Genomic DNA, 11,580 nt, shown 5'->3' on the forward strand with positions numbered 1-11,580 from the left:
TGTTTTCAATCAATGGTTTTATAGGAGTTCTGGTACAGGAAATCTGTTTTAGGTCATATTTATGCAGATATATAGAAAAATCTTTCAAGCACCACTTTATTTCTTCAGTCAACTAATCAATAGAAGAAAAACCGAACATAACTTAAGCCATAACTGAAGCTAAACAAAATAATGTTTGCATGGAAAGAGAATGCTTGATTAATCTGAGAACATAAGTGTAATGAAACATTGCGTATACATTTTAAATGTATTTGTTCTGTTTTTTTAAATAAAAAATGACTGACCCAAGTTCTCATGTAGACAGTTTTTTTAAAAATAAAATCACACTTAATAGGAGGTATTGTTTTGAATATAAAAATCTTTATTGATATTGTTTGTTCTTGCTGTGCACAGGAAAGTGGTTGAGCATCCAACACCCTGCTAGACAGAAATTTGGCGTTTACAGCATCTTAGTAGCTTTTTTATTTTTATTTATTTTTTTTTACAAATAAACATTTATATTGAAATGTGAATGCCATAGCTGGTGATTATGATTATACATATTAAAGGCTGCATTGTTTATCATATCACATGCGAATACATACACACAGACACACACAGGTCAACGTAATGAACACTCAAGATTGTTTATCAGGATAAACATGGAGTGGTCATTCAGTGGTCCTACTGACTGTTCAAAGCTGTCTAGAATGCAGTAATACAGGTAACAATATAAAAATGCACATACAAGCACAGCCTCAAAAAGACAAGTTAAAACAGTACAACTACTAAGCAACGATTCAAGTACCAGTAAAGTGGGGGGAAAAAAAACAATAATACACTGTTGGCTCAACAGTTGTCATATGTTCAAGATAACAGCAATGTTTTTGCCACTGCAATTATAAGAATAGGATTTCTTTACCCTTTTTCCCAATGCCTACAATAATATAAAAGACCAGCATGCAAGAGTGTGAGCCAACCTCTACACGCCCACAGAAACAGCATTGTTACCTTATGTTACCACATTACTGCATGTGAAAAATACAAGTTTCCTATGAAGACAAAAATATATTGCACTAATTTTACAAAATAGATCATTAATACGAATACAGACATCTGTGTATAATTAAAAGTCTCTTTCTATTTACCTCATTCAGCAGAATGAAAGCTAAGCAATAGGCTATAATGCAGCATATTACCCCAAAAAGGTCAAGGTTGTCTAATGGCCATGAGCTCATTACATGTCTGGTCACCCATTCCTGCAAAGTAAGATTGTGGGCTTTCTGTCAAAGACTAAGCAGGTCAACTAATCATTTCTCATTTACTCAGCCGGAGAATCGGATCGATAACAGCCTCTGGCACTCCTGCCCTTTTCACCTCATGACTTTTCCCTACATGCACTAAGTCATAGCAACAATTTCCACAATGTACCACTCAACATGTCCAAGTGTATAATGGTTCTCATTATATACTCAGTATAATGGTGCACTATTAGTTTGTGTTTTCACTCCTTTAACAAATCCTCAATACTGAGAACGTCAATGGGTCAGAAAGGTGAAAATTCAGTGTGATATTTGAAAATGTAGGAGATAAACAATCAAAATGATACGTGCTGTCATTCATATTTTATCATTCATGATTTCACCTGCTTGCACTTGGGGGGAAAAAGTTCGGTATAGTGATTTTTTATGTTGTTGTTCATGTCCATTTTTGTATTTGTTGTCAGTTAATTAAAAGTGAATGTGTTATATAGATATGTTATAATTAAAACCTTGTTTGAATTCCAAAAATCAAAGGATGTAAAAAATGTTATTTAAATGAGTATTACAGTTTTATACACACAGTCAAAGAACAATTTACATCCTCTAGCATCATGGGAAAGGTTCCCATTTTTCTCTCTTGATCAAGCAAAAGAAAGAGAGTCACATTTTCAATTACTGACCTACTATCCACAGTGTTACACAAATTTGCCTGTATTTTTAATATATAGTAACATTCACACAGGACATTTAGCAAGTAATCAACTGTGTAACCATTAAGATCTAAGGTGACTAAAGGAAAAGATCATCCAGTAAAAGAATAAAATTTGGATGGATGGATGAAGAAATAGGCAGACAACTGAACTCTGAAGTGATCTCTCTCTCTCTCTCTCCCTCTCGCTCTCTCTCTGTGTAGCCCTAATTATAATCCCTTTGTGTGCATAAATGAGAGAAAACACAAAATGCTGTGCATGGGGTAAAATGGACTGAGAACCAAAACCCACAGAAGGCCAGTGAGTCACTGCACCATAATAAAACATCGATACCATCTATAACAGTTTCTGTGAAGCCCATATTCACTGATCAGTATAAACCTGCATGTAACTCCTTGGTAATAATTCTTTGTAAGATAATGTTTTAAACAACTGTTCATAGTACCAGCAAAGTACTACAATTAATTCTTAATCATAAATATATACATTATTTTGTATGAATGAACAAGAATATATGCACTTTACACACTTCTGTTTTACTGTTCTATCAAAATCTGAAGAAGACAAGGATAAAGCAGTGCAAGTAAATATAAACTTCAAACCTAAAATATCTACGGTGTGTTCTACTTTTTTGAACACCTCATGAAATAGTTTTAGAATGAATAACCAATCAAATAAATAATCAAAGAATTTGGAAGAATATTTTCCAATAATAGCATGCCCTGAAGTGCTATTCCTCCTTCTTAGTAAGAACTTCTTACTATTTCATTAGTTTATAGTGACATTTAATGTTGTGTAATGTCTATGAGACAGGTCCTCAACAGTCTCTTGAAGTTAATGAGAAAAAAATAAAGGGAAAAAAAAAAACAGCTTGTCATGTTAACAAGAAACTGGAAAGTGCAAACCCCTTTGCCCTTGAGACTCTCTCATGAAGGAAAACATACTGACCATTACACTGGCGACTTGTTCCATAAATGTTAAATAAACGTCTCCTTACAGAATGTTTCAACATATCAGTGATTATACATCTTTTTGAGATTGACTGGCAGGCTTAGATGATCTAAAGCATCTGCTATAAGTCACGAGCTGTTACTATAGAAGCAATAACTTATTAGAATGAGACCATGAATATACACCTGTGATTTGAATTACAGCTGACACTACTGTCAGAGCTGCTGTTTTAGAAAATTAATTCAACAGCGCTGTGTTATAAAATATTTTACTGAATAATTTATTTGTTTAATAGAATTTATGAATATGGGATTCACAGAATATTTTACCATTTTAACATTTAATGTCACAGTGCGGCTCCAACTAAGTCACCTACAAAAACCCTGTCCAAAATCCTATGCAACAAAATTTTTACATTAACAAAATGCCAACAAACCAACTGTTGGAATGATCATTCTTCTTCATACCAATTTATTTCACCTTTCAATTCTTTTTCTAAATATATCAGTGTCCAATCACGGGCAACATTACAATGTCTTTTTTTGTTTGTTTGTTTGTTCACTGCAGTAGGATCAATCATACTTAATTGCAATTGGGTAAAAGGTATGATGACTACCTGAACACTCTTTGAAGTTAGCCTGATAAAACCATCCTGAATCCTTTTGCGCTACTAATTCAGCCAATGCAAACAGCTTTTCTGGCTAAAATTCAGTCTAATTTGTATGAAAACAGCTTTCACAACACTGCTCATTTACACAGATGGCTCAATTGTTAACAGAACAGCAAGATTTAAGTATCAGACTACTCTGACACCACGGAGCGTATTAAGTGCTGACTTTACAAATTCTGTTTAAATCCCCTAAACCCTATTACACAATCACATAGGCATATGAGTTTCAAACAAGTAAAATGCATGATAACAGCAGTGGACTAAAAGCAGTCGATAAAATAAGCTCAGAGGAATACATTTACAGCATAAGATTTCAGATTTACAGCATAGTCTTTAAGCTTTTAACAGTCACATTTTAAGCATCAATATTCTACTCTTATGTATTTGCTTAGCTAGAAGAATAAAGTTGCTAAGAAGCTTGTTTTATACTTAGACCCATTTATCCTAATCTTAATATATCTATAAGAATATAGAAGAGTGCCATGTTGTTGCAGTCTAAAGCTGCTAACTTACAGCATTTGTCAACATTACAATGCATTCTGCAAATATGTGCAGAGATACAATGGTCCAAATAGTTCAATATGTTAATACACCAGATCTGCATTTGATTAGAACCTGTAAATAGCCATTCTGAGTTTGTGTTTGGGCCTCTTTGGTGACATGACTGTCACGGTCACAGTTTGTGCTCTTATTTGCATCTCTAAAGTGCACATCCAGCCAAAAAAAACTTTGTATTCATATATAATAAGATTATATAGAATAAAATGGATGGATGGATGGATGGATGTTTCAGAACATTTCAAATAGATACATTCACCCAGTCCACATTTCAGGGCTCAGTAATCAAGTGGCAATCAAGGACTGGCTCAAGTGTTGGGAAGATCATATACTCCAGAAAACCACTAATTAGTATGAAACTTTGAAACCCCTGAATCTGAAGTGCTCAAAGCAAATTGTGGCAAGCGCAGGGATTGTGTTGAACATTCACCCCGAGAGTCAAGTTCTACTGAGGCTCAAACAGTCATACATTCAGATAGAGGATATTACTGCATGCTAACATCATGTCATACAGGAGTACTGAGTCTCAAGGGCACGTTTCAGAGTAATTGTTAGTCATGTAAACATTCTTTTCAAGTCTGTGATTCACAAAGAGACAAAGGCCTATGAACCAGTGCAGCTAAACACACACACACACACACACACACACACACACACACACACACACACACACACACACACACACACACACAACATCATCATACCCTATATGATTAGTGTATCATGACAATGATCACACAGATGCTGGAAGTAATTGGGATAATTAGTTATTGCATTACAGGGTGCAGATATCTGCAGTGTTCAGGTCAGATTTCTTGGTCTGAGTTTACATAACTGTTTAGAAGCAAGTGACAGATTAGTGCTTGGGATTAAGTAAATTATGGGAGTCAAAAGTTACAGTGCTGGTCTTGTTAAAGGTGAATCCTTAGGATGTAAAGGTGCATGGATGTAATTACATAATTAAGATCAAGTGTGAGTGATGTGATAGAGTTAAGCTTCAGGCTCAGTAGACACAGAGGTCAGGAAACTTCATCTCATAGACAGGCACAGACTGGTACTGGGCGTGGCCTGAAGTCACCGTCACTGTGCCGGAGGGACTTGGGGGTGGGCTGCGAAGAGACACGCAGCAAGAAAGACCAAATCACATCATCCAAGATTACAATCAGAACACTACAGTGATGCAAGGATGACAATATGAATCTTACAATACAAACATGGATTTTTCTTTAACGTTATTCTATATATTCCAGTGGTTCTCAACACGGGGGGTGCAAGAAGGGGGATTGGAAGGGGGGCACAAATTGTTTTTAAGAAAAAAAAACTCAGACAGGGCATCATTTGGGTACTCGGTGTATTTTATTGCTTTTCAAATAGAATACGTATAAATGAAAAACCCTGCGTTCCCTCTTACTATGAATTCTCTTTTTGCTTGGGAGAGGCGGAGTTTAGACTGCCTTTTATCTAGCCGTCAGTGCGGACCAGAGTTGCCAACTTAGCGACTCTCCAGACACCTTTAGCTAATTTTTTTTTTCTTCAAAAAAACAAGTGGCTAACAACAAATCTAGCGACTTTTTGGACAAACTTTAGTGACTTTCCAAACGTCGCCAGTACTGTCCTGCAAGCGCGAGGTCCTGTTTCCCGCTTGAGTGGCTGAGAGCCGGAGAGTTAACAATGTCATGGCTAATGAAACGCGCCCTTCGTCCCAATTTACAAAATTCATATGCGAATGTTTTTAGAATGCAAGACGAATGGAATGCAAAAATAGTACACGTTATTACAACCTAATTCTCTTGTTCAAAGTAGTTATAGTTTTCAGAAACATTTGTGATAATTCATGTTCCATACCTGTCTGTTATATAGTTTTATAAAAGTCATTAAAAAAAATCATAACAGTTATGAAAAGTAATTAAAAAAAAGTACAAAAACACAAAAGCCAAAAAATCAATCTATCTATCTATCTATCTATCTATCTATCTATCTATCTATCTATCTATCAATCAATCAAAACAGATTATAGATTAGGTTATATATAGATAGATTTTATATAGAATAGATCAGTGGTTCCCAAACTGGGGTACATGTACCCCTGGGTACGGAGGGGGTACGGGAGCAAAATGCTGAGATTTACTGTTCATTTAATTCCGCCTCACTAAATAACATTAAAATTCTAATTCATGTTTTTCTCACGCCCAAAAATAAACTTGTGCCCCCTCCAGTGTACAAACAGCAAAATTGCAAAGTTCTAAAGGTCAAATACATGACATCCAATCAAATTATCCTGTCTTTCACGGTCAAAACTGCATCCATTTACAGTCATGCTCTCAGTGCGCAGCTTACTGCATGTCATTTATCGCCAGCATACGGCTACATGATGTAGTTAAGTAATAGCTAGTAACATTAAAATGGAGAAGTGGCTACAAAGATATCGGCCCACAACCACAGTCCTCTGACAGCAGTGGCCCAGGTCCCTCCAACACCGCATCCGTAGCAAGCGTAAGTGTACCCAGTGCTACTAGCCCAGTTTACACTGATACAGACAATGATATATCCGAAGTTGAAACGCCACATGTTCTTCACCAGCAATTTACAGACAAACCATCAAAGAGGCGCAAATATAATGAGAAATATATTTCTTTGGGCATATTTACATATGGTGGCAGTGAATAAAACCCCCAGTCACAGTGTGTATATGTGCAAATGTACTTTTTCATAACTGCATGAAACCAGCATTTCTGCGCAGACATTTAGAAACAAAGCATGCTACTTACTTTTTGCTAAATAAACCTCGAGAGTTTTTTGAAAGACATTTAAGACAACTCAGGAGTAGTAAGACCCTTATAACAGCGTAGAAAAACCTAAATAGAAAGGGACTGGAAGCATCCTACATGGTGAGTTACAGAGTGAATAAGACGGCAAACCCCATACTATTGTGGAGGACTTAAGTCTTCCTGCTGCAGCCGATATAGCTGGTGTAATGCTTGGGGAAAAGGCCTCAAAAAAAAAAAAAAAAAAAAAAAAAAACAATACAGAGGATGGCATCGTCAGAAAACACAGTTTGAGAGAGGGGGTATGCAAAAGGATATTAAATGCCTGCGGTGGGGGTACGCCACTGTAAAAAGTTTGGGAACCACTGGAATAGATAATCATTATGCCTGGTCTCCTCCAATACGGGGGTGGGGCATGCCACATGATGGGGGAGGCTTGAGGGGCTTTAGTTACAAAAGGTTGAAAACCTCTGATATATTCTATATAGGACTATAGTCTTTAATCAAGGATGTTGATTAATTTTCGAGTCCATCACTGTTCAGACAGTGGTGCTGGCTGTAATTCTAATATATTATCATATAGTAACATCTTATTCACAGGGACATGCATGGTGGACAATCAACATAATCTAAGCCTAATAATAAACAGATTTAAAAAAAAAGTTATTTGACAAAAGGAAAATTATATAATTGTTGATCTGGTGAAATTTATTGTCAGTTATAACATTAAATGTAACAGCCCATCTTTGCAACTGAAAATATATTGAATATGGGAAATGTATCTAATATTTCTTCAAATTTGATTTTTATTTTGATCTTATTTGATATTTGCAATAAATCAAATATACAGTACAATGCAAATGTCTTGCAAATAAATGCCAGGCCTTCAAAAATAATTAAATTAAATGTTTCTCCAATTTAAAAAAATACTATAAAGAGCAGTAAACAGTAATAAATGAAACAAGGGCAATGTTTGGTGTGACGACCCTTTGCTTTAAAAACAAAACAAAACACAAGTAGTCTCTGGTATTCAAAAATGTTGGGAAGATGGGAAAATTGATAGATGAAAATGGGACTCACCGTATAGTCAATTCAAAAATCTGAGCCAAACGATCATGCAGCATGTTAGCCTATACACAGTGAGACAGAGACTGTTTACACCCTCAGCAGTGTTTTTTCAATCCAGCAGTTTGCATTTCAGAATTTTATACACAAAAATCAGTCAGTGTTCAAAATTCTGCTGTGTACTTTCTGTAAATTTACTCTCTGATAACCAATCATGGTGCTAATCTCCCAACATTAATACATTTTACTACACTTGTTACCGACAACTGACCAGGAATGAAACTGATAATAAGACTGCTCTTAGCCAGTAACAATTCACAAACACTATTTATGTGCAACTAAGACTTTCTGAAAGTCAGGTGACTGTTGGTTGTGTTTATTGACCAATATTTATAATCTACTGGCAAGTTTCCTTTGCTACTTTGTTTAATTTGTTTAATTTAACCCACACTTTCATACCTTTGATTCGCAATGGGCTGCAATCTCCTCAAACGGAGCTTTCTGGAATTTCTCCATCACCTGCCGCCTCTTTTCTCTCTCCTGCTCTTCTAAACCGGTGGTGTCTGGGACACAGTGATTAAAAAACAATGCAGAACAGGCACAAACACAAACATATATACCTAATCATAAATAAATGTACACAAAGAGAGATGCAAAATGAATGGATGAACTTCTTACCAATGGCCTTCTTCAAAGTCTCGTAGGTAATCTCTTCTGCTAACTGCGACTAGAGAAAACACACATGCATACACCCTTTAGTAGGTTAGCCTTTGAATTTACAAAGACTGCACGTATGGGACTAAAAAATAAAGTTTAATATAAAGTTAATATGTTACTTAACCTCAGTTCTCGGCTCCTGCTGTTAGCTTTACAATTATTTAATGTGTTTAATTAAGTGTAAATATGCATTTAAATATTCCCCCCAAATCACTGATTCACAACTCCTGGAGTCCTGGTCTATCCCTACTCAGTTTAATGTTTTTTATCCTATTCTAACACACATTAATTCAGACAGGACAGCTAGTCGGTAAGCTGTATCAGGTTTGTTAGAGGTATAAAAACATGCAGAGCAACAGGAATTTACTGGATATGATATTTGGAAATGTGATATATTGGATATTTAATGAATATGATTTTTTAAATTACCTGGTCAGGAAGGCTGTTGGACAGGATGTCCACCTGGAGTGAGATGGTGTCCACAAAACTCTTCCTCCGAGTGAGCCGGTCTTCATCTGTGGGTCAAAGGTCATTATGATTATACCTCAAAACTAATATTAAATTCACAACAATATGCTCAGAAAGAAACCAATCAAAAAAAATCTGTGACACTCAAAGTCCAGAGAACATCAAAAACAAAACGACTTTAAGACCGAAAAATTGAAAGATCTTTCACAACATCAACACTACAACACAATAGAAGACTACTGTGTACGCAGAAATCTTTGTGAGGAAACTCACCAAGTCATCAGTCCAAGTGAGAGCACCATAATTGCAGAGCACCAGATTTAAAGTTTTTATTATATGTACTTTGCCATAAAATTTTTCAATATTTGCATATAAAGCATTAACAATGGACGGTATGTGGTTTTACAACAGAACGCCAGCTATGGTTGGGTAAAACAGGAAGTCTGAGCTCAGGGTCACAGGGAAGACTGCCGGTTTAGATCACAGGGGCTGTGGAAGCTACTGTACTACAGAAGTGTATAAATTCTACATGTTCAGACACACACTCTTGCTACAATGCTACATGTACCTTTGGATGCTTGTTTGCATCTGTTCAGAATCTTCCCTACTGTATACAGCACTATGATGTGTGTACATGCACACGTATACACACACACAAACACACACACACACACACACACACACACACACGTATGTGCACACAAATAGAAGAGAGATTTGTAATAGTTTGTGGTGTTACAGTGGCAAAAAATAAACAAACTGAAAATGCAAATATATGTCCAGGTATATTTAGGTAGCTAATCAATAGATATTCATTTAGATTACTAAACAGTGTAACATCTAAGAGACAGTTAAAGTGATGATGCAGCTGTATATATATATATATATGTGTGCGCGTGTAAATGGTAAATGGCGCACTTATATAGCGCTTTTATCCAAAGCGCTTTACACTATGTCTCATTCACCCATTCACACACACTCACACACCACTGGTAGCAGAACTGCCATGCAAGGTGCTAACTTGCCATCGGGAGCAACTTGGGGTTCAGTGTCTTGCCCAAAGAGACTTCGGCATGTGGAGTCACGTGGGCCGGGAATCGAACCGCCAACCCTACAATTAGTTTACAACCCGCTCTACCAACTGAGCCACAGCCGCGTGTGTGTACGCGTGTGTGTGCGCGCACGTGTGTGTGTGCACCTGTAACTTGTGGTATATATGGCACGGCAAGTCTTTCTGCATTGTATCCTGGTCCAGAAAGGGCATCAGCGAGGTCAGCTGTCTGAAAATACATGCCACTGTCCTCACGGTCCAGAGCCACAGGCAGCCTGAAACAAATAAATATGCAAAATGGACATGAAATGCATACAAAAGCATATCGACAAAAAAGAAAAACTACTATACAGTAGGAAAAAAGTTACTTAGAAATAAATCTGAATTTAATAATCTATTTAAAACTATTTTAAAAAATACATATATTCAATAATACATCTTCTATGTATACTAGGGGTTTTATGCAATGCCACTATCTGTATCTCTTTCTGTTTCTGTATCTCTCATTATTGAGCCTGCCTCTGGAAACACTGGAAAACACTGTGGGGGGTGGGGGTTTTGTGAAGGGACAGGATAACTGTCACGATAACTACTTTTATTGGACGATATATTGTCCCTGTTGAAATAATTGCGATAAATGATAGTCATCTTAAGAGCATTTTATGGCACCAATATAATGATAATACAATAGCATAGGTTTTGTCTTCTTACGAAAATATCCTTTAAATTTGGTCAATATTTCGTCATTTCATATTTATTAATTTTAGTCAATTTATCTCTGCCAAAAAATGGCACTGAATATCAGTCAACAGCAATTTATTTGACAAAAAATGCAAAAATTAAACTAAAAATGAAATGCAAAAACGAAATTTAATTAAAACATTTTATGCAAATATTTACACATCTTATATATTAACTTAAACATGTCAATAAAGAAATTTGTGTAATTTTGTGCAGAAGAAAGTAGTAATATTACGTTTATGTTATGTATATGTCTGATATACATAACATGTCTGATTCATGTCTAACATGTCTGATTAATCTCATACATGTGGGTGAGTTAATTAACCTGTTAGTAAAGTGCTTCAGTTTACCGCAGTTCATTCACTGTTCAGCTTCAACTCACGCATCTTAAGCGGCTCAATCCCCGACATTATTTACTATGATTGGATTATCTGAAAACACTAGAACTATTCTTTCTAGATTTTTCTTCTTCAAAAAACATTGTTAGTACATTGTTAATATCTTTCGTGTAATTTTTTCAGCAGTATGTTTAAATTAAAATTGGTGCTAGTGTTTTCTACACATCTTAAATTTGATGCACAGTTTTTAGCATTTTTATCTTAAATTCGACGACTATTTGAAGTTCAAATTTTAATCTGAT

The 11,580-nt window shown here is 35.8% G+C and overlaps 1 protein-coding gene across 7 annotated transcripts in view; it reads right to left on the bottom strand.

Annotated features, from left to right (window-relative positions):
- Positions 1-340: 340 nt before the first annotated feature.
- efr3a (EFR3 homolog A (S. cerevisiae)) overlaps positions 341-11,580 on the bottom strand; it is a 77,592-nt gene continuing 66,352 nt past the window's right edge. For all 7 annotated transcript variants that reach the window (XM_017495780.3, XM_017495779.3, XM_017495777.3 and 4 more), the window contains 6 exons: positions 10,344-10,471; positions 9,107-9,192; positions 8,639-8,687; positions 8,420-8,523; positions 7,976-8,025; positions 341-5,239 (listed from right to left, as the gene is read on the bottom strand). In XM_017495780.3, the coding sequence (XP_017351269.1) occupies positions 5,134-5,239; positions 7,976-8,025; positions 8,420-8,523; positions 8,639-8,687; positions 9,107-9,192; positions 10,344-10,471 (523 nt within the window). In that variant the 3' untranslated portion in view covers positions 341-5,133. The remainder of the gene's footprint in view (positions 5,240-7,975; positions 8,026-8,419; positions 8,524-8,638; positions 8,688-9,106; positions 9,193-10,343; positions 10,472-11,580) is intronic.

The sequence above is a fragment of the Ictalurus punctatus genome, chromosome 20 (genome assembly GCF_001660625.3).
Source record: "Ictalurus punctatus breed USDA103 chromosome 20, Coco_2.0, whole genome shotgun sequence".
Lineage (NCBI taxonomy): Eukaryota > Metazoa > Chordata > Actinopteri > Siluriformes > Ictaluridae > Ictalurus > Ictalurus punctatus.